This window comes from Sapajus apella, unplaced genomic scaffold (genome assembly GCF_009761245.1).
Source record: "Sapajus apella isolate SASKATOON/1434 unplaced genomic scaffold, GSC_monkey_1.0 scaffold58, whole genome shotgun sequence".
Taxonomy (NCBI): Eukaryota; Metazoa; Chordata; class Mammalia; order Primates; family Cebidae; genus Sapajus; species Sapajus apella.
This window is the reverse complement of record NW_022436998.1, coordinates 6400433-6423985: the sequence shown is the minus strand read 5'-3', so window position 1 is coordinate 6423985 and position 23553 is coordinate 6400433. Positions and strand designations below refer to the sequence as shown.

General features: G+C 41.3%; 2 protein-coding genes across 2 annotated transcripts in view; both read right to left on the bottom strand.

Annotated features, from left to right (window-relative positions):
* Nucleotides 1–8229: 8229 nt before the first annotated feature.
* On the bottom strand, nucleotides 8230–9492 carry CH25H (cholesterol 25-hydroxylase). The gene has a single exon (XM_032245589.1). The coding sequence runs from the start codon at nucleotides 9417–9419 to the stop codon at nucleotides 8607–8609; it is 813 nt and encodes a 270-aa protein (XP_032101480.1). The 5' UTR covers nucleotides 9420–9492; the 3' UTR covers nucleotides 8230–8606.
* Nucleotides 9493–14729: 5237 nt separating this feature from the next.
* Nucleotides 14730–23553, bottom strand: part of LIPA (lipase A, lysosomal acid type) — a 46194-nt gene continuing 37370 nt past the window's right edge. Inside the window, exon 10 of the mRNA XM_032245588.1 lies at nucleotides 14730–16219. Coding sequence (XP_032101479.1) covers nucleotides 15986–16219 — 234 coding nt within the window. The 3' untranslated portion in view covers nucleotides 14730–15985. The remainder of the gene's footprint in view (nucleotides 16220–23553) is intronic.

The following is a 23553-nucleotide window of genomic DNA, read 5'->3' as shown; positions in this document are numbered from 1 at the left end:
AATTCAACTCAAAGTAAGCTGAATACAGGAAGTAATATGAATGAAAATAGAAATAAGCAAAATATAAAAATAAAAACAATTTTAAAAAAATAAAGGAAAGCAAAAGCAAGTTCTTTGAGAAGACCAATAAAATTGATAAACCTCTAGCTAAACTGATGAGGAAAAAAAAGACACAACTTATCTATGTTAGATACAGGGAGGCGACATAAATGCACATTCTACAGATACATTCACGTTCAAAGGTACATATTCAGATACACATATAGATACGCATTCAAGGATAATAAGAAAATTTTATTTTTAACATTATATCCATTTTTTAATTAAAAACTCCCAGAAAACTAGGAATAAAAGAGATTCTTCAATCTGATGAAGGGCATGTACAAAAAATTTGGAGATAATGTCATACTTAACCATGAAACAATCAGTGTTTTTTTCTCTAAGATTAAGAACAAGGCAAGGATATTCTTTCTCATTACTTCTATTCCATTTTTACTGGAGGTTCTAGCCTTCTAGCCAGAGGAAGAAAGCAAGAAAAAGGGAAAAAATACATCCAGATTGGAAAGGAAGAGGTAAAATGTCATTATTTGCATACATAATTTGCATACTTCCATATCCCAACCTGTCAGAATCTAGTTATCTTTATCCCACAGTCTGGGACTTGGGATGGAGTGGAAGCTCTTAAGCCCCAAGGGCATCTTGCAGACAAACTGCCTCTGCACAAGGCACACACAACCCCAGCCCATGGTTACTATGGAGGGTGGATACCACTTTAGAAGATAATCTCTAACTAAGGATAAAAACTGCCTTAACAACTGGCTAATGAGCTGGAACCTGGAAAATCAGAGGTCAGAGAGAAATGGATAATAGGAAAGGAATTCAAATGGCCAGCGTCCGAAGCAAGGAAGAACACTTGGACAGGTGAAGCAATGGCAGCTGAAAGAGGGCATGACACGCTGAGTGAACACATTGGAAGAGACTGAAGCAAAGTGATAGGACCAGCCTTGGGCCCCAGCTCTGGCTTTTACTGTAGAGCTATTTGCTCTTAGGCAATTACTTTAACCTTTTCTTCTTGTCTGTGAAATAGGAATGAACACACAATGTACTTCGCCTGGCTGGCTCCCTCTTATCATTCAGGTCTCCTCTTAAACATCACTTTCTCCAAGAAGCCTTCTCTTATCCCCCTTCTGCAGGAACCCTCCCCACCTCCAAGGTCCTCTCCATCACATCAATCCAGTTCATTGTTTTTCATAGCATTAACATAATCTGAAATTAATTTGTTTGTGTATTTGTTTATCATCTGGGGTGGATCTTTGAGATAAGTTGATGACTGCATTACTTAACCAAGAAGAGTGTTAGCTTTGAAAATAAGTTTTTTGGCCGGGCGTGGTGGCTCATGCCTATAATCCCAGCACTTTGGGAGGCTGAGGCAGATGGATCACCTGAGGTCAAAAGTTCAAGACCAGCCTGGCCAACACAGTGAAGCCCTGTCTCTACTAAAAATGCAAAGATTAGTCAGGCATGGTGGTGTATGTCTTTAATTCCAGCTACTCGAGAGGCTGAGGCATGAGAATCACTTGATCCTGGGAGGTGGAGGTTGCAGTGAGCCGAGATCATGCCACTGCACTCTAGCCTGGGCCACAGAGTAAGACTCCATCTCAAAAAAAAAAAAAAAAAGAAAAGAAAAGAAAAAGGAAATAGGTTGTTTTAAGGATAAAAAGGAATCATATGTGCAAAACATTTAGCAGAACACCTGAGCCATCGTCAGCAATTGTTATATAATAGCCATTATTATCATTATTCTTGTCACCGTTATCATGATTATTTATTATCACACTGTAGGTGCTCATTAAGGTGTTGGTTGAATTGAAGTACTGAGCATTAGGCCAGGGAGGCAACATAGACTAGTCCTATGTAGCCTGAAGTGCTGGGCTCTGTGCTGGTAACATGATCAGAGAGAAGCCCTCGACCAGAGCAGCCACTAGGAGGGTCAAACCAGAAAGAAGCCCTAACTTTGGACAACCAGACCATAGCTCCTGGCTGGATGCACAGCAAGCTATGTGTTAGGAAGCTGCAGCCTCAGCTGGGACATCAAACCCATGGGGAACACAATGTGGCACTGTAGGACCCGTTACCCATAAGAGGTCTGTTAGGAAATAAGGATATGCTCTCTATGGGAAGGATAGGATTCAGGTAAAGTTTGGGCTTCCAAGTAGGCTTTGGTTCAATGTCTTTTTTATGAGACTTGAGATGCCTTTAACAAACATTTGGAATAAACTCTGCGCTCAAATTGCTATAAAATAGCACTTGCTCACCTTGGATAATAGAAGGTCAAGATGGGGTTGGCTTGTACTAAACAATGTCAGAACACTCATTTTGTTCTTCACATTGACCCCTAAAAACCACACATAGTCAGTTTGCCTTCCTGGCCTGTGGAGCACCACAGCCTCTGGCTGTCAATTAGGATGTGGCTATTCATTGTCCACTGATGACAACCACTCATAACCTCCTACACTGGTTTGCACTAAGGGGCTTCCTCCTACAATCTAAAGGCAAAAGGACACCACAGAACACTCAGGTTTCAACCAACGTCCTCTTTATGTACAAGAACCAGAAAGGTATTTAACCAGCCCAGGAAGAGGAATCTATTAGAAAGTTATGGAACCCAAAGGCAAAAAGTGTAGCAGGTTTAGGGCCTAGAGCTTGGGCCTAAAGAGCTTTCCGACACCAGGGCACTGGTCTGCTCCCAGAACTCCCATTCCCCTTCCACTCTTTCCAGGGCTATGTGTCTCTCATTTCCCCTCCCTGAAAATCTGCTCATCCTCCTTTCCTTCTATGTACAGATGGGCTTTCTTGGCATCATGACTCACACAGTGTGAATGGCAGCCCCAAAATGGTCACCTGGATCCACTGGCTTACATATCCTAAATTTCTGAGAAATAGCCTAATTTTTCCTTTGTGGATCAGATTTCCAACTATGGTACAGAAAGCTGTGGCCATGATGTAGTGGTCATATAGTATTACAATAGATACAGGGGCCCAATCTGTGTTTGTATGTGTGCATAGTGCGTGTTGTGGAAGTTCTTAAAGAAAGGGGTCTGAGTTTTGCAGGCTCCCAGACATGTCTTCTTCCTCCTGAGAGGCTTTCTCTGGTAGGTCAGGAGAAACGATGAGCAAAGGATGAATTATAGTCTCTTTCTCTCTCTATCTCTGTCTCTCTCTGTCTCTCTCTCTCTCTGTGTGTGTGTGTGGGGGGGTGTTGTGTGTGTGTTCATGATAAATTGGCTTCAAAGCTAAAACTCAGAACATGAGGTACTAGATTAATTTATCATCATCATCATCACCATCATCATTTGGTATAACTGACGTACTATAAACTACACATATTTAACATATACAATGTTAATCGTCTTTTTCTGTTTATTGCTGAGTCATATTCCATTGTATGAAGACTTTTTAAAACATTTCTTAGACAAAACTTTTCAGAGTTCACAGGAATAAAAACAATGTTCACACTTCCTACCCACAAAAGTATGTGGCAGGGTAGATCTTAGCAAAATTTGAAATAAACACATCATCCAAATTGCTACAAGTCAGCAGAACTATTTATGTTGGGTTTCTGCAAATGATTAGCAAAGAATATTGATTGCAGCAATTTCTAAGTAGTGTCCAATAACTGCATTCTTGATACTCACCAAGCGACAATAAGAAACTTGTTCAAAATCACGAAGTTCATAAGCAGTGGAGCCAGTTCATAAGATTGGAATCCAGGCAGAACTTTCAACAGCCTCCTACCTGGACTCACTGCCACTGTTCACTGCTGCCAGTTACCTTCTTGAACCAGATCTAGCATTATTCCCTTGCTTGAAATCTGTGGACCACCCTCCCCACTCTCTTAATTGCCCAAGTCCAGGTTTCAGTGCATTTATCCGTCTATTCATTATAAATCAACAAATAGTAACAAGCTCTAACATTTGTTTCAAAGCAATTTTACATACAATTTGTGAAAAGCCCTGGGACATAAGCAGGTGAACCAATAGTTCTAAAAAGTTTCAATGGCTTGTGAAGAGGCAAGACAGCAAATGCTTGTTGCTGGGACCCAATCCCAGGCCCTAACTGCCTTGTTGGATATATGCATTGAATGTCGGACAGATTTCTTCCTTGCTCATTCAGTGCTTGGAGCTTCCTGACTTGTTTCAAGAATGTCAAGTCTTTTCATTCCTCTCTAGTTTTGCAACTGCTGTTTCTTCTGCAAGGTATGCCCTTTACCCTGCTTAGTGAAGACACAAAAATTCTTTGTGATTTAGCTCAAATGTCCCATCTCTTTTTGGACTCCTTTAACAACCTGTTAATATCCTCCATTACAGCACTGGCCACGTTAGATTAAATGGATTTTCTTGCCAGACTCTCTTTCCCAGTATACTGTGACCTCCACTAGAACAGAGATTATGGGTGGTGAACGTGGCCGGAGTTAGAAATCTGGGATTGACTAGTGATGGAAGATGGATAAGAACAAGAAGGAATGGATGAGAAATGCATGATTTTTTAATTATTATACTTCAAGTTCTGGGGTACATGTGCAGAATGTACGGGTTTGTTGCATAGGTATACACATGCCATGGTGGTTTGCTGCATCCATCACCCTATCATCTTCATTAGGTATTTCTCCTAATACTATCCCTCCCTAGCCCCCACCACCAAACAGGCCCCGATGAGTGATGTTCCCCTCCCTGTGTCCATGTGCTCTCATTGTTCAACACCCACTTATGAGTGAGAACATGTGATGTTTGGTTTTGTGTTCTTGTTGTCAGTTTGCTGAGAATGATGGTTTCCAGCTTCATCCATGTCCCTGCAAAGGACATGAACTCATCCGTTTGATAAATGGCAAAGGTATGCTTCTAGTTCTTCCAGGATTCAGGCAACACTGAACCAATGTTTATTAAGAACTGGACATAGTACTAGAGGCAGAGATAAATAGCAGATAGGACAAAAATAGCTGTGTGTGTTTATGTATGTGAAGAGCAAGAGAAAAGGAGGTATAGTGTGTGTGTACACATGTAGTACAAATATAGCAGGTTTTTACATGTTTACATGTATGGTGTATGTACATATAGTGTATACACATATATAGTAGTATGCGTATACATATGTGCATATATACAGTATATGTACATTGTGCATAAATACATGTATTATACATAAAATAGCATATCAATATATAGATTGTGTGTAGTGTGTGCATATATATCATGTTTACATGTTATGTACATATGCACACATATATGGCATATGTGAATATACACATGTACACACATTGCGTATAGAGTACATAAGGAGATAGGAAAGATATTAATTATATGCAATACAGGCATTTTTTAGTAAAATGAGAAGCACCTTGAGGCTTGCCTTCCTATTGTGGTGAGAGAGGAGCCATTGAAGAGAGAAGAAACAGCTGGAGAATGAGGAAGGAAAGGAGTTGAGAGAAACCTCACTAAAGCCACACAAGAACCATATTCTAAGATGAGCTGGTTTGCAATAGCAAATTCCTTCAAAAAAGGAAAGCCAAGGCAATGGAAAACCAAAAGGGGAAAAATCACTGGATTTGGTAATTAGAAAATTAGTAGGCAACCCAGAGCAAAAGTTTCCAGAGGAGTGGGAGTAGAATGACTCAGAGGTAAGGAAGTAAAATCAAACAAAATAGATTTCTGTCTCTTTTCAAAACTTTTGCCTTGAAAGGATGCTAGGAGAGGCAGCTTGTGATGGAAGCAGAATCAACAACTTAGCTTTATTTGGTTCCCTGGAAGACGAAAGAACACGAGCATGTTTGTGAACAAAAAGCTTACCATTCTGAACTGCAGTTCTAGTGTTCACATTGGGATGCATCGGTCACAGCAAACCCTACAGTCAGATTTCAGATTCGTCTAGCGCTTTGCTTCTAGTAACTCAAAAATCCCTCACAACTCTTCAAGGAAGGGTCTATGATCATCCACATTTTACAGGTAAGGAAGCTAAGGCACAGAGAGGTTAAGTAACTTGTCCAAAGTCACTCAGCTAGTAAGTCTCAGAACCCAGATTCCCACCCAGGTAAGCTGGCTGCAGTAGTTGGGTTTGTAATGCGGGTGCAATGAAGGATGCAGAAAACACAGACCTTGACCTGCCTCCTGTTCTCCTAGGTCCTGCTTAGACTGGCCTTGATCTACCTCTCCTGGCTTTCTCTTCTACCCAGGCAGAGGCTTTGGCAGCCATGTGGAAGTGAAGTCATGGGCCAGGGTAACAATGTTTTAGAGGTAGTAACAAAGGAGGAACAACAGAGGGAGGCCATTTGTTGGTGTTGCAGGGTTTGCACCTCTCTGGCAGTTATGTTATCAAAAAGAGAGGCACAGTATACACTACCAAACCTAAGTTTAGTAGAACTGGCTCCCACTCCTCACATTCTGTAGCCTGGAAAAAAGGTACTTAACCTATGTGGGTACCAATCCTCCATCCATAACATAGGATGACGATGATGATGGTGATGATGATGATAACTATTCTACATCCCTTATGGTGTTGTTGTAAGAAGCAAGTGAGAAATTATGTGAAAGTGCATGCACATATGAACTTTTTCTTTACTGTTTTTATTAATAGGTTCTCAAGCTATCTGAAAAATTTCTCATCTTCTCTACTTCCCCAGTTATACTTCCCAGGGCATTAAAAACTATTAAGACATTTGATTGTGAGAAAGTGTTTCTAAATCCAAATTGTGCAGTTTCCGTATGTACAATTTGCCCCGAATCTAAAATTCCCTAAAATCATGTAATGATGCAATGTGATACCTTTTTACACTTCTCTGAGGATAAGCTGTGATAAATTGTCATTATCTGTGATTTACAGGGCAACTATTGGGTGCCCACACTGCTTCCAACTAATAGTTGCACCACAGATTCCACATCTGCCTGTTTATCCTTCTCTTCTTCCTCCAGGCGCCACATGATAATAATATACTACTGCCAATGTAGCATTTTCCCCTCACATCTCACTTCCTCTTTTCATGGATTTCACTTTTATAAATCAATGTCATCTTTAAATCCCAGCCTGATCCTGATACAGACAGAGGAAGACATAACTTCAGTCAAGAAGCTAAAGGAACACACACGTTGAAGGGAACATGGGAAAACTGTCTGTGCGGCTCCACCTTCTGGGCATATTCTGCCAAACATTTGGAGGGCCTAACCATATTTCTTGGGAGTCTCATTTGGCTGACTGTGGAGACCAGGTCTCTAGATGGATGTTTTACCTTTAAACATGACAATTTTGTTTGAATATGATGAGCCGAGAATTACATACAAAGCTGCCATTCTTTATGTTTTGTCTAAATTGTCTTGATTTTTAACTTTACAAATATAAACTATATTCCAAAAACAAAATTAAAATGAATAGGCAGGAGTTAGATGGGGTACATCATGGATGCTGGGTGTGTAGTTAATAATAGGAACATTTACTGCCATCTACAAGAACACATGGGACACTTTCTCCTTTTCTAGATGAAAAACCAGGGATTCAGGGCCAAATTTCACTTTCTCTTTCTTTTAGAAAGAGCTGTACCTGTTGCATGTAAGTTTTAATTAAGAAAACTGAATATACAAAAATTCCAGATTTCAGAAGCAATGTTTTGATAGTAATTTGCAGTAGCTAAGGATGGCTTCGTGAAAACAGGGCCTTCCTCAGAATCCCCTTCTGTATCTATCAGCTGCTCTAGTGTATGCAATTGACTTAAAAGTTTTGCAAAGCAAGGCACACCTCCAATTCTGTTCTTCCCCAAACCAATCCTTTCTCACAAATACTAACATGATTGCCCAGTGTAAATCTCTCTATGAAACTTTACAGAGTAATCCTATCATTTGTCTGTTATGCAGAAATGAGCTGAAAGCATCAGGAACATTAGCATATTTTTCCTCCATGAAATTTCCAGAGCACAATGACAAACAGATCCCCTTCTCCTGCCTCCTTCTCTCCAACAATCCCCGACAAAATACCCTACACCCAGATTCCTCTCTTTCTGTGGTAAGGCTGATGGAGGCTTAGAAGGACACTTGGTATCCCCACTCCCTCTTCCCATTTTAATCAGTCAAAATGCCAGTGAAATGCAAGTCAACACATGTTCTTTTTTTCTTTTTTAAAGCATAAAAAAGATTTCTTTCAAAATAAATATACAGTTCTATAAAAAACATTAAAAGGCACTCTAATCTTGGCTGCTGTCCAGCAGAAACATGTTCAACTGTTTTTAGAGTCGTCCATAAAAATATGTTCTTTTAGCCAGGTTTTAGAACACTTTCAAACATAGGAAATTCCTTATTCTACAAACAAGTCCTTTTAGAGATACTCTAAATATGCCTGTGATGAATGTCTTTTTCACATCCAGGATTCAAGGCTGTTGAAGTGAGCTAGACTATGAACACCAAACACAAAAAATTGTATTGATACACAAACCGTTCATAAATTGCTTTGTCAGACTACAAAAATACATCAGGTTTTATCTATGGTTTTCATCAGTTAATAAGTTAGTTGTCTCTTAATTCAAGTATGAAAGTCAGTCCCAAGTCTTAGGGGCACCCACCGCAGCCACATTACCGGACAGATGCAGGCCGCAGCGTTCCCAGAATTTTGTCCCAGTGTGTGAAGTACGGGGCAAAGTTGCAGTTAAAGTGAGAGTGATGCAGGTCGTGGTGCGCCACACCCCCGTACCACCCGAAGGGCACCAGTCTGTGAGTGGACCAAGGGAAGTTGTAGCCGGAGTGGTCCTCCACGGACAGCCAGATGTTGAGCACGTGGAAGGTCAGGGCAGTGAGCGGATGGCACCCGAGCAGCGTGACGTTCATCATGTCGAGGACGCCCAAGGAAAACAGTTCCCAGACGCTCATGTACTGCGTGGCCAGCGCGAACGAGGACGGGTTCTGGTGGTGCACCTTGTGGAAGGTGCGGTACAGCCAGGGCACTTTGTGGTGCAGCAGGTGCCACACGAAGAACTCCGTGTCGAAGAGCAGGAGGCAGAGCAGGACATGGTGCAGCAGCAGGAGCAGCTCGGGGGCTTCGTGGGGCAGGAGGGCCGGGCTGCGGGCCCAATGCAGCAGCGTCACGGGGAACACGAACATCACGTGCTGGTAGAGCGTCTGCCACAGGCAGGGCAGCAGCTGCCGCGCGGACGGCGAGAAGTCCGGGTGGATCTTGTAACGCCGCAGCGCGGGCACCCAGCAGCACAGGACGTCCAGCACCACGAAGGGCAGGCAGAAGCCCACGTACGTGGTGATGGAGAAGATGACCGGGAAGAAGGGCGACAGTATGAGGGCCTCCCAGCTCCTCACGCGGTCCCAGAGGGGCTGCAGGAGCAGCTGCTCAGAGCTGCAGAGGACCTGGGGCTGGGAGCAGTTGTGGCAGCTCATGGCGAGGCTGGGCGGGCAGCAGCTGCTGCTGCTGCTGGAGTCCCACCGACTTTTCACAGGACTGCGGGCCCCGCCCCAAGTGACGTCACTGCGTTTCCATCACTCTCCGCGGGGTGCGAAGTCTGAGTAAGTCATCGGCCCGGCAGAGCGGCGCTTGATTGCTGTAAATATGCTCCTCTACAGCCGCATCTCAGCGGCTCTGATACGTGCGTGCAGGCTGGGCACTTAGTACTTTTCATCTATGTTCTGGATTTTCAGTTGATGTACAGTCAACACACGATATACAATGTACAGACCTACCGTGCGGAGTTTCTATGAGTTTGGCAACTCAGTTCACGTGTGTCATCACGAGTCTCAAACTAAACGGTTTCCATTGCCACCAGAAAGCGCATCTTGGCAATCAGTGCAGAACTGTTTGTATTTTTTAATGCATACGTACAACTACATCCATGTGCTTTCATAAAGACGCAAGCATAACCACATTTTTTAAAATTGTCTAAAGCGGCAAGCGGTCTGTAGCTCGGGTGTTGCGGTCTATCCAGCCGCGAACTGGAAATGATCCCTTCGCACAGGGAACCGCGGGTCCCCGACCGGCGGCGGTGACCATCAGCTCAGGAAATCAGACGGGACAGGTGGCCGGATGGGAACCTCCGCCAGCTCCAGCTTCTCCCGAGCGTTTTCCTGGCAGGCGGGCAGCAAGCTGGAGAGCCCCAGCACTTAGGCTCTCCGGGAGGGGCCGCAACCCGGCCGCGGAGCTACCTTAGGAGGCGCTTCCCGGGGCGCCCGGCCGGCGGTCGGAGCGGGGAAGCACCACACAGCTGAGACAGGGCTCCGCTTCGCTGCATTTAAAGCCCAGTCTGCGCCAATCTGGCTAAAAAGCCGTTGTATTTGGGGTGGGAACAGTTAATTCAGCAAACCACCTGCGTTGTTCATCAAGGGAAAGAGATGCGCATTCCTGAAGCCTCCCGGGAGGCTGTTGAAGGAGCAGGTGAGGCGGCCACTACCCTGCCCTTCCCCCTTGTTGGCTTCGCTGGGCCAGCTGGCCCCCGCCCTCCGCCTCCCTTCCCCGAATCCACTCCCGGCCGACAGAGCTGGGCTACGGGCTCTCTCTATCCCCTGCATTTATCCGCCACCCCACTGGGGTCCTTGGGCCAGGGGACACCGAGCACAAGGAGGTCGGTGCTAGGAGAGCTCTCGGGAGACCCTGGGAACAGCACAAAAATCCTTGCTTTCAACCCAAGACATGAAACAAGGGTCCCTTAGAGGATAGACGTTTTGGACACAAGCTTTGAAACCAGGAAGCAATCCCAATTCTTTCTTAGTGTCTTCTCTCTGTGTGGTTGGGGTCAGCCCTTCACTCCTTGAAGCTTGCCTTTTCTTATCCCCACAATTCCCTATAAAGGGAAATTGAGAATATTAAATGGAAAAATATTCAGTCTACCGTGTAAAGCCCACCTAGGTGCCACGCATTGGCTAAATGTTTTATTTGAAGTGATTTCATCCAATCCGGAAAAGAGCTGGCTTCTTCACCTTGCCAAGAAGTAGGATTATTATTATTGCTGTGGGTTTACAGCAGTAAAATCATAAGCCCTAGCACACGGCAAACACACAAAGTAATATGCATACAGTTTTAAACTCCAAATATTACCTGAAAGATAACTGAGTAATTTGAAATTAAAATCAAGTAAGATTATGTAAAGAGAAATAAAAAATACAAAGCCGTCTATTATGAGGAAAGAACAAGTGCTGCAAAAATATGGACCAATATATGGGCTTAAAACTACGATAATATATAGCATATATGCATACATATATAATAGACCAATTCATAATATATAATATATAGCATATAGATACATAGGCCAATTTGTAATTCAGAATCATCTAACTTGTGTGTGTCCATTAACCGCCCCTGATGGAATTCTGACATTCCTTAGACGCTCATTCCCAGAAACCCTCAGGAGTAGCCTCTAGCCCCACAGCAGCCTTTTTAAACCCAGTGTGCCATAAAAAATATTATTGTATTCTACTGACATATTTGCTGTTGATGAGATAAAGGTTCAGAAGCAGTTCTGGGCTTCTTGACAGCCAATGCAAAAAGGGAAAGAGGATGTATTTTTCTAATGCTGCTGCTTTGATTTCTAGATAGCAGAAAATAGGTATAATGCAGGCCCCTGGTTTCTTCCAATTAAACAACCTGTCCTTCCCAGGCTGTTCACCTTCACCAATACCTCCCATCTCCTCCCTTCCCCAATGCTGTTTTCATGTCACTTTTAGGGCAACCCAGAAACTTTTCTTTCTTATTCCCACTAGACATGGTCCTGTCCTTGATGCAGTGTTTCGGAGAAAAGCTTCCTTCTTACTACTCCAAAGGAACCATTAGAGCTCAATTTCTCAGCACTAAAAATGGATTTCTGCTCGTAAGTAAAATATCACTCAAATTTACCCTCAACAGAAGTTAACCCCCAACCTTCCTTTCAGCACACATTGTCCTGTTCTTGTGATCTCAGTTATCATGCTTGGGTGCTTTGGATGCTCTTCCAGACTTTTTTTAAGTGAGTGGCATTGGCAGGTTTGCTTACTTTGAATTTAGCTGCTAGGTTTGCTGTCAGGACTGTCTTCTTTGAGCCCCCCCACCCCAACCAACCCATTCGTTTTCTGCTTTGGTGCATCCATCTTCTATCACTGTTAGAATAGTCTCCATGTGCTGATTGCAGAAAGCTGTGGGCAGCAAAACCTGAGAGCTGTGGCTTCAGCCTGCTTTGTCGGGGCTCTCCCCTCTGACTTCATGGCACTTTGAAGACTAGCAACTAGCTTCTCTGCCATCTTTGCGCTTGCAGCTGACCAGGACAGAAGGTTTTATCTAACTATACCAAGGGAACCATCCCAGGGGAAATGATGAATCATAGTTGTATTAGTTCACTCTATATCATGGGGAATGCTGAACAATATGTCAGGTAACCAAAAATAGCATCACTTAATGGACCAAAATAAAACTGAACACTAAGAAGAACTAAGATGGTATCATTTCTTCAGTTTGGCACACTTCCACCTTTAGACAGTTTTTATTTGTGCAAAAACTTAATAGCTTGCTAGATGAATAGGTCTTTTTAGAGCACAGGGTATCTCTTCTTGGGCTTTTTCCCACAGTACCAAGCATTGCATCTTGTATAAAATGAGTGTTCAAAAGGTATTTGTAGACTCAAGATTCATTGTAAAGGATATTGGCTCTAAATTGAGGCTAAAAAATAATTTTTTTTTCTGGAGTACTGGTTGATGTAGATTGGATCTACTTACCTGGAAAGATGGCTTTCCCTAAAATGGGGTGTTTATGGGTGGCATTAGAACTTTGGCCACGCCATTTCTTGTTCAATTGATGTTTTTCCACAAAAAGGGGTGTTTTGTGACAGATGGCATTAGATCTTTGGCCATGCCATCTCTTCCCCAGCTGATCATGGCTTCCTGCATATCATTTTTGTCTTGGCATGGTTTTTCTGGCAGGGTTGGAGGACAGGAATCCTTTATTTTCTGTTTATTACAGGGGCCAAATCACTTTTCTGAGAGTACAACAATCAAGTCTCTGCATACTAATCACAATCTCAAAGTTCTATGGCACCAACTCACCAAAAGACTGTGGATACTGCTCCCCTACTTCCTGCAAATAGAACATGTAGTAGCAAAGCCTGTTACCAGACACATAATCCCTTCCTAAAGTAACCTTTATGATTTCTTTTTTTTCTCAAATTAGGTAAGGCCTAGTTTGTAGGTAAGGATACTAACTAAAACTGTTCCTGGATATTAGAAATGTATAGTGTTGTGTATCATAGAAGACTCATAGAGGCAGAATGATCTCAAAGACCAAAATCGAATCCTTCATTTTAAAGACTAAAGATTCAAAATGCAGTCTCAGAAAAGTCAAGACAAGACTAGCTAGGGTTAAAAAAGCAAGGTGCAGCCAAAGTGAGCAGAAAAGGGCCAATGCTGGTTCTAAGGTAAGTATCTCTTCAGGAGGAGTTTGGTGTTGCAGTGGGGCATTGAAGCTGCTTTTATGTGACACTTTACAAAAGACTCAGAAAACATTAGTTAGCCAAGCCAAAAACAATGGGAGATGCTGATGAAGAACGTGAGGATGTTAGCTCCCTCCAAACACTCCCTTGATGCTCCTATTAGTCCAAATACTGGTGCAGATTTGGTTTTAAACACTTTATATTTCAATCACACGTCACATGCAAATGGGTGCTTCTACTCACTCAAATTGTTGAAGCTCTCAACAACTTCTCTGAAAATTTTAAGGCAAATAAAATCATCCCCATTAAAAGGCATACCCTTGCCTGGAAAGTAGAGAAACAAATACTTGCCTCACCTGTCAAAGGGGTTATTGCAAAGATCGAAGCCTTATGAAAAGGCTTTGAAACCCCACAAGGCACAATGCAAAATGCAAAGTATTATTTTTAGTAATGCTAAGACAATTTGACAAAGATTTTGAGAGTTTTACTTGCTTAATCCAGAATTGAAGTTGAAATCTGCACCTAACACAACATAATAAAATACTGGTTGAATGACTTTTTAAAAATCAGAATAATTACTTTTCAAAGTTGCCTTTCAGTGTCACAACAGATCAGGGTGACTTCTCTTTTGAAAATCTCTTCATATGTTAAAAAATAAATGACAAGAGATCAAATTACAGCATATTTTTAATGTTTACATTTAACAAATTAACACTTTTAATACCTACAAACACAAAATAATCATTATTTGGGGATGTCACTAGTATAGATTTCAGTCCTATATAAGTGTGAGGCCTGAGTTAAAACCTTTTCCTCCTGCCACCCACCCCCCAACCACATCTGAAGTTCTGATCAGTCATTTACCTATTAGGCAAACTTTTATTTTCAGTTTACATTTGAGGGGCAGCTATTCCTTGAGAACGTCTTCCAGATGTTATCCGCTAGGCAAGAAGTAATCATACTCCTGAACAGAAATACAACCATGGCTGGCCATCAAATTACCAACTGGCTCATAATGCAGCAAAGTTCTCTACCTTCCCTAGAGGAAGACACTGGAGAAAATCTCAGAAAAAGTAGTGAGGGAAGGGGGCATGGGAAGATTTGCAAGCAAAGCCAAGAGTGCCCTCTTGTGGCAAACAAAAACATGATTTTTTAAAAAGTCGCTCTCATTGTTACTTGGTAGCCCTTCATTTCCCAAGTAAACACATTATTTTAAAGAAGAGTTCCAAGTCCTGCCAAGAGAGAAAGGGAAGAATAGAATGTCTATTAAATAAAAGAGAAAAAACATACACACAATTCTTTGGGCCTATGAGGCTTATTCAGTTTTATTGAAAAGTTTAAGTAAGACTTTAAACATTACAAAGTAGTATTCTGCCTGCTTCTATTAGCCAATACCAAGCACTGTATTGTTACTGCAGCTAAAATAACTATATCAGAAAAACATATCAATTGTCATTTTGTCCACTGGACAATACTGTAAAAAACAATGCTACAAGAAAAGCATAAAAATATGGACTTCCCAACACAGGGACGTGAAGCAGGTGTATTCAAAATAAAGACACATATAAAACTAAGACATAAAATGAATCCCTGAGCTGAGCATTCATCCAAAAACATCATATTCACACTTCATTTGGGTGAAAATGAACTAGGACACTTCTCATGGGCAACCACAGACTTTGGCTTCATACAGATATGATCAATAATGACAGTAGCTGATTCCAAGAGTATATTAATCTCAGGGGAAAAAACAGTGATATAGTCTCCACAGGGATTTGCTTCTCGAATAAGTAGAATTATGGCCTGGCATGAAATCTGGAGTTCATGGATATAGATGGTTGAATGTATCAGTCTTCAAGTATTTAAAACATATATATATATTTTTTTAATCAGTGCAATTTGTTTTTGAAGACTCCAGAAGATTATTTCATGTAACCTGAGCAATTAAAACGTGTCAAATCACAGCTGTCACAGTTAGGTTTGATAAAATTCATTGTAGAATCTTTGTTACTGGCACAGCTGTGATATTTCTAGATTTGACTATGCACCTACTGCCAGAAAACATGATCAAATGTCATTTAGATCTCTAACTACAAGGCCATTAGACTAGAGAGCCCTTTAAGGCAAGGACATGAAAACTGTGTACTTTTATACCTAACTCAAGTCAGTGACAGATTTACCAATGACAACACAATTTAAAAATTCCAACATACCTATTAATTTGTCCTATGAAGGGCAAAAAAGTCAATATAGTATATTTAAAATTTTAAGAACAGAATGGATATAATAACCTTTTCACACATTAATGATATTTAAAAGACTTAAAGAGACAACACCATGGTTGAGACACTAGCTTCCTATTCCAGCCCTAATTAAAGAAAAAAAAAAACAGCTAGTGTGTTTCTAATTGTAACAGGGCATCTTCAAAGTTATCATTTTCTTAGGTATGAAAATACAAAAGACCTGGGAAAGGAAAACAAGTGTTTTACAGAAATTAAGCAAACACATTTTCACATGACGTACTCACTGACTTGATGGTACACAGCTCAAGTCCAGCTTTCACTGATATTTCCTCATTAGATTAATAATTTTATTATATAGCCGCCAAGGGGCATCCAGGCCCCAGATGAAGTCAAGATGCTCCCACTCTGGAATGCTCTCATGGGACACCAAGTTGGTGATCTGAGTCAGTAAGATATTGATGTCGTAGACATCTGCAAGCCAGTCATGACCCCCACTCCAGACTGCAGTCGGCACAAGCATGTCCTTCACATTGTACATGGGAGGGTAACTCTGCAATGAAAAGGAAACACAGAAAGCCTCGTTGTTGTTTTAATTTTTGAAGTCATAATAAACACAATCTCCATTAAACATTGTCTAGGTTTGACTAAGAATAACAGACTAAATTATACATATATAATTGCACTTCAGGTTCTGAGGTACATGTGAAGAACATGCAGGATTGTTGCATAGGTACATACATGGCAATGTGGTTTGCTGCCTCCATCCCCATCACCTATATCTGGCATTTCTCCCCTTGTTATCTCTCCCCAACTCCCTACCCCCCGCTGGCCCTCCCCTAGTCCCCCCCAACAGATCTCAGTTTGTGATGCTCCCCTCCCTGTGTCCATGTGTTCTCATTGTTCAACACTCGCCTATGAGTGAGAACATGTGATGTTTGATTTTCTGTTCTTGTGACAGTTTGCTGAGAATGATGGTTTCCAGGTTCATCCATGTCCCTACAAAGGACACAAACTCATCGTTTTTGATGGCTGCATAGTATTCCATGGTGTATATGTGCCACATTTTCCCTGTCCAGTCTATCATCGATGGGCATTTGGGTTGGTTCCAAGTCTTTGCTATTGTAAACAGTGCTGCAATGAACATGCGTGTGCATGTGACTTTATAATAGAACAATTTATAATCCTCTGGGTATATACCCAGTAATGGGATTGCTGGGTCAAATGGAATTTCTATTTCTAGGTCCTTGAGGAATCACCACATTGTCTTCCACAATGATTGAACTAATTTACACTCCCACCAACAGTGTAAAAGTGTTCCTATTTTTCCACATCCTCTCCAGCATCTGTTGTCTCCAGATTTTTTAATGATCGCCATTCTAACTGGCATGAAACGGTATCTCAATGTAGTTTTGATTTGCATTTCTCTAATGGCCAGTGATGATGAACATTTTTTCATATGTTTGTTGGCCTCACATATGTCTTCTTTTGAAAAGTGTCTGTTTGTCTCCTTTGCCCACTTTTGAATGGGTTTGCTTTTTTCTCCTAAATATGTTTTAGCTCTTTGTAGATTCTGTATATTAGCCCTTTGTCAGATGGGTAGATTGCAAAAATGTTTTCCCATTCTGTTGGTTGCCAGTTCACTCTAATGAGTGTTTCTTTTGCTGTGCAGAAGCTCTGGAGTTTAATTAGATCCCATTTGTCTATTTTGGCTTTTGTTGTCAATGCTTTTGGTGGTTTAGTCATGAAGTCCTTGCCTATACCTATGTCCTGAATGTTTTTGCCTAGGTTTTCTTCTAGGGTTTTTACGGTGTGAGGTCTTATGTTTAAGTTTTTAATCCATCTGGAGTTAATTTTAGTGTAAGGTATCAGGAAAGGGTTGGGTTTCTGCTCTCTGCACATGGCTAGCCAGTTTTCCCAACACCATTTATTAAACAGGGAATTCTTTCCCCATTGCTTGTTTTTGTCAGGTTTGTCAAAGATCAGATGGTTGTAGATAGGTTGCGTTGCCTCTGAGACCTCGGTTCTGTACCATTGGTCTGTATCTCTGTTTTGGTACCAATACCATGCTGTTTGGGTTACTGTAGGCTTGTAGTATAGTTTGAAGTCAGGTAGCATAATGCCTGCAGCTTTGTTCTTTTTGCTTAGAATTGACTTGGCTGTGCAGGCTCCCTTTTGATTCCATATGAAGTTTAACGTGATTTTTTCCAGTTCTGTGAAGAGGGTCATAGGTAGCTTGTTGCGGATAACATTGAATCCATACGTTACTTTGGGAAGTATGGCCATTTTTACAATATTGATTCTTCCTTACCATGAGTATGGAATGTTTTTCTATCTGTTTGTGTCCTCTCTTATTTCCTTGAGCATTGGTTTGTAGTTCTCCTTGAAGAGGTCCTTTACATCCTTTGTTAGTTGTATTCCTAAGTATTTTATTCTCTTTATAGCAATTGTGATGGCAGTTTGTTCTTGATTTGGCTCTCTTTAAGTCTGTTATTGGTGTATAGGAATGCTTGTGATTTCTGCACATTGATTTTGTTTCCTGAGACTTTGCTGAAGTTGCTTATCAGTTTTAGGAGATTTTGGGCTGAGATGATGGGGTCTTCTAAATATACTATCATATTGTCTGCAAATAGAGACAATTTGACTTCCTCCTTTCCTAATTGAATACCCTTTATTTCTTTTTCTTGCCTGATTGCTCTGGCTAGAACTTCCAATAGTATATTGAATAAGACTGGTGAGAGAGGGCATCTAGCATCCTTGTCTAGTGCTAGATTTGAAAAGGAATGCTTCCAGTTTTTGCCCATTTAGTATGATATTGGCTGTGGGGTTGTCATAAATAGCTTTTATTATTTTGAGATACATTTCATTGATACCTAGTTTATTGAGAGTTTTTAGCATAAAGGGCTGCTGAATTTTGTCAAAGGCCTTCTCTGCATCTATTGAGATAATCATGTGGGTTTTGTGTTTGGTTCTGTTTATGTGGTGAATTACATTTATAGACTTGCATATGTTGAACCAGCCTTGCATCCCCGGGATGAATCCTACTTGATCATGGTGGATAAGCTTTTTGATGTGCTGTTGCAATCGGCTTGCCAGTATGTTGGGAAAACAGGCTAGCCATGTGCAGAAAGCAGAAACTGGAACCCTTCCTGACACCTTACACTAAAATTAACTCCAGATGGATTAAAGACTTAAACATAAGTCCTAACACCATAAAAACCCTAGAAGAAAATCTAGGCAAAACCATTCAGGACATAGGCGTAGTCAAGGACTTCATGACCAAAACACCAAAAGCATTGGCAACAAAAGCCAAAATAGACAGATGGGACCTTGGGTATATTGATCCAGCCTTGAATCCCCAGGATGAAGCCTACTTGATCGTGATGGATATGCTTTTTGATGTGCTGTTGCAGTTGGTTTGCCAGTATTTTTTTGAAGATTTTTCCATCTATATTCACCATGGATATTGGCCTGAGGTTTTCTTTTCTTGTTGAGTCTCTGCCAGGTTTTGGTATCAAGATGATGTTGGTCTCATAAAATGATTTGGGAAGGATTCCATCTTTTTTATTGTTTGGAATAGTTTCAGAAGAAGTGGTATTAGCTCCTGTTTGTATGTCTGGTAGAATTCGGCTGTGAACCCATCTGGACCTTGGCTTTTTTTTGGTTGGTAAGCTATTAATTGCTGCCTCAACTTCAGCCCTTGTTATTGGTCTATTCAGGGTTTTGACTTCTTCCTGGTTTAGGCTTGGGAGGGTGCAAGTGTCCAGGAATTTATCCATTTCTTCCAGGTTTACTGGTTTATGTGCATAGAGTTGTTTGTAGTAATCTCTGACGGTGGTTTGTATTTCTGTAGAATCTGTGGTGATATCCCCTTTATCATTTTTTTTATTGCATCTATTTGATTATTCTTTCTTTTCTTTTTTATTAATCTGGCTAGCAGTCTGTCTATTTTGTTAATCTTTTCAAAAAAAACAGATCCTGAAGTTATTGATTTTTTTTTGAAGGGTTTTTGTGTCTCAGTCTCCTTCAGTTCTGCTCTGATCTTAGTAATTTCTTTTCTTCTGCTAGCTTTCGAGTTTTTTTGATCTTGCTCCTCTAGCTCTTTCAATTTTGAAGATAAGGTATTGATTTTTTATCTTTCCTTGCTTCTCATGTGGGCATTTATTGCTATAAATTTTCTTCTAGACACTGCTTTAAATGTGTCCCAGAGATTCTGGTACGTTGTGTCTTCATTCTCATTAGTTTCAAAGAACATCTTTATTTCTGCCTTCATTTCATTGTTTATCCAGTCAACATTCAAAAGCCAGTTGTTCAGTTTCCATGAAGTTGTGCCATTCTGAGTTAGTTTCTTAATCCTGAGTTCTAATTTGATTGAACTGTGGTCTGAGAGACTGTTTGTTATGATTGCCATTATTTTGCATTTGCTGAGGAGTGATTTACTTCCAATTATGTGGTCGATTTTAGAGTAGGTGTGATGTGGTGCTGAGAAGAATGTATACTCTGTGTATTTGGGGTGGAGAGTTCTGTAAATGTCTATTAGGTTTGCTTGGTTCAGGTCTAAGTTCAAGTCCTGGATATCCTTGTTAATTTTCTGTCTTGTTGATCTGTCTAATGTTGACAGTGGAGTGTTAAAGTCTCCCACTCTTATTGTGTGGGAATCTAAGTCTCTTTGTAGGTCTTTAAGAACTTGCTTTATATACCTGGGTGCTCCTGTATTGGGTATGTATATATTTAGGAACGTTAGCTCTGCTTGTTGCATTGATCCTTTTACCATTATATAATGCCCTTCTTTGTCTCTTTTGATCTTTGTTGGTTTAAAGTCTATTTAATCAGAGACTAGGATTGCAGCTCCTGCTTTTTTTTTGCTTTCCATTTGCTTGGTAGATCTTCCTCCATCCCTTTATTTTGAGCCTATTTGGGTCCTTGCATGTGAGATGGGATTCCTGAATACAGCACACCAGTGGGTTTTGACTTTTTAATCCAATTTGCCAGTCTGTGTCTTTTGATAGAGGCATTTAGTCCATTTACATTTAAGGTTAACATTGCTATGTGTGAATTTGGTCCTGTGATTTTGATGCTAGCTGGTTGTTCTGCCCATTACTTGATGAAGTTTCTTCATTGTGTCAATGCTCTTTACCATTTGGTACATTTTCAGAATGGCTGGTACTGGTTGTTCCTGTCTATGTTTAGTGCTTCTTTCAGGAGCTCTTATAAGGCAGGCCTGGTGGTGATGAAATCTCTGAGCAGTTGCTTGTTCATAAAGGATTTTATTTCTCCTTCGCTTATGAAGCTTAGTTTGGCTGGATATGAAATTCTAGGTTGAAAGTTCTTTTCTTTAAGGATGTTGAATATTGGCCCCCACTCTCTTCTGGCTGTCAGGGTTTCTGTCAAGAGATCTGCTATAAGTCTGAGGGGCTTCTCTTTGTAGGTAACCTGACTTTTCTCTCTGGCTACCCTTAGCATTTTTTCCTTCATTCAACCCTGGTGAATCTGATGATTATGTGCCTTGGGGTTGCTCTTCTTGAGGAATATCTTTGTGGTGTTCTCTGTATTTTCTGAACATGAATATTGGCCTGCCTTGCTAGGCTGGGGAAGTTCTCCTGGATAGTATCCTGAAGAGTTTTCCAGCTTGGATTCATTCTCTCCATCACATTCAGGTACACCTATCAAACGTAGATTAGGTCTTTTCACATAATCCCATATTTCTTGGAGGCTTTGTTCATTTCTTTTTACTCTTTTTTCTCTGATCTTGCCTTCTGGTTTTGTTCATTGAGTTGATCTTCAAACTCTGATATCCTTTTTTCTGCTTGGTCGATTCAGCTATTGAAACTTGTGTATGCTTCACGAAGTTCTCGTGTTGTGTTTTTCAGCTCCATCAATTCCTTTATATTCCTCTCTAAGCTGTTTATTCTCTTTAGCATTTTGTCAAACCTTTTTTTAAGGTTCTTAGTTTTTTTGCATTGCATTAGAACATGTTCTTTTAGCTCAGAGAAATTTGTTATTACCCACCTTCTGAAGCCTGTTTCTGTCAATTCATCAGACTCATTCTCTATCCAGCCTTGTTTCCTTGCTGGTGAGGAGTTCTAATCCCTTGGAGGAGGAGAGGCATTCTGGTTTTGGGTGTTTTCAACCTTTTTACACTGGTTTCTTCCCATTTTTGTGGATTTATCTACCTGTGGTTTTGTAGTTGGTGACTTTCCGATGGGGTCTCTGAGTAGATGTCCTTTTTGTTGACGATGAAGTTATTTCTGTTTTTTAGTTTTCCTTCTGACAGTCAGGCCCCTCTGCTATAGGACTGCTAGAGGTCCACTCCAGACTCTGCTTGCCTGGGGATCACCTGCAGTGGCTGCAGAACAGTAAGGGTTGCTGCCAGTTTCTTCTTCTGTTATCTTTGTCCCAGAAGGATACCTACCAGATGTCAGCCTGAGCTCTCTTTTATGAAGTGTCTCTTTGAATATACGGGGGTCAGGGAGCTGCTTGAGGAGACAGTCTGTCCCTTATAGGGGCTCAAGTGCTGAGTTGTGGGCTCCATTGTTCCGTTCAGAGCTGCCGGGCAAATATGTTTAAGTTTGCTGCAGTGAAACTCATAACCATCTTTTTTTCCCAGGTGCTCTGTCCCAGGAAGTTGGGGCTTTATTTATAAGTTCCTGGTGTGCTGTTGCCTTTTTTCAGAGATGCCCTGCCCAGTGAGGGGATAGCCTGGTCACAGTCTGCCAGCCGAGGCATTGCTGAGCTGCCATGGGCTCTGCCCAGCTGCTGTGTGAACTTCCTTGCAGTTTTGTTTATAGAGGTATAGTTAGAACTGCCTCAGTAATGGCAGTCTGACTCAGTAATGGAGGACTGCCTCGGTAATGGCAGTCTGACTCAGTAATGGAGGACTGCCTCGGTAATGGCGGACTGCCTTGGTAATGGCAGACTGTCTCAGTAATGGCAGACACCCTTCCCCCAACAGAGTGGACCATCCTGGGTCCAGCTGTGCTTGCTGTGAATCTCTCAATCTGGAGCATTTCAGATTGCTGGTCTTTGTGGGGGTGGGGCCCACTGAGCCAGATCACCTAGCTCCCTGTTTCAACCCCCTTTCTTTCAGTTGAATGGGCGGCTCTGTCTCCCAGATGTTCCAGTCACCAGTTGAAATGGCACCTGGATTTGTGTGAGTTTTTGTGAGGATACCCACCGAGCCGACTGAAACAGCCATGCTGCAGACTTGTGGCACTTTTCCGCCCAGGAATCTCCTGGTCTGTGGGCAGTAGAAATTTGTTTGGAAATGTGGTAATCACTCACCCTCTGCATTTTTGCTGGGAACTGCAATCCAGAGCTATTCCTATTTGACCATCTTGGATCATCCTCTGCACCAACCCAGAGTAAATTTTTTAAATCCCTTTGAGTATCTTTTCAAGTTACCATTACCAGCACCAAAAAAAAAAAAAAAAAAAAAAAATCTAACCCCAAATGAAAGAATCCTCATTATAATTGCCACAGCTGTGGAGCTGCTGCTGTAGGCTGGGCACCAAAATTAGTGTTTAATCCGTGGCAAAGAAGGCATTGTACTCCATAGGTAGTAGATGCAAAGCAATAGAACCCAATGGTTAGAAAGAGTTTGGAGTCATGCCCTCTTACTTCCTCCATTTGAGTGTAAGACAAGTCACAGAAATTCTCCAAGCCTTACTGTCCTCATCTTTAAGTGAAAGATAATCATGCTATGTCACAGAGATGTCCTGGGAATTAAAAATAAATAAATAAATAAATAAATAAATAAAAACAGAGCAAAGTATCTCACACTTCAGCACATTTAGTGTGCTTATAAATGCTAATTTCATTTATACAGGGAAGAAGAAGCTTAAGCAACATCATTTGGCTAGGGCCCCACAGCTACCAGATAACAGACCT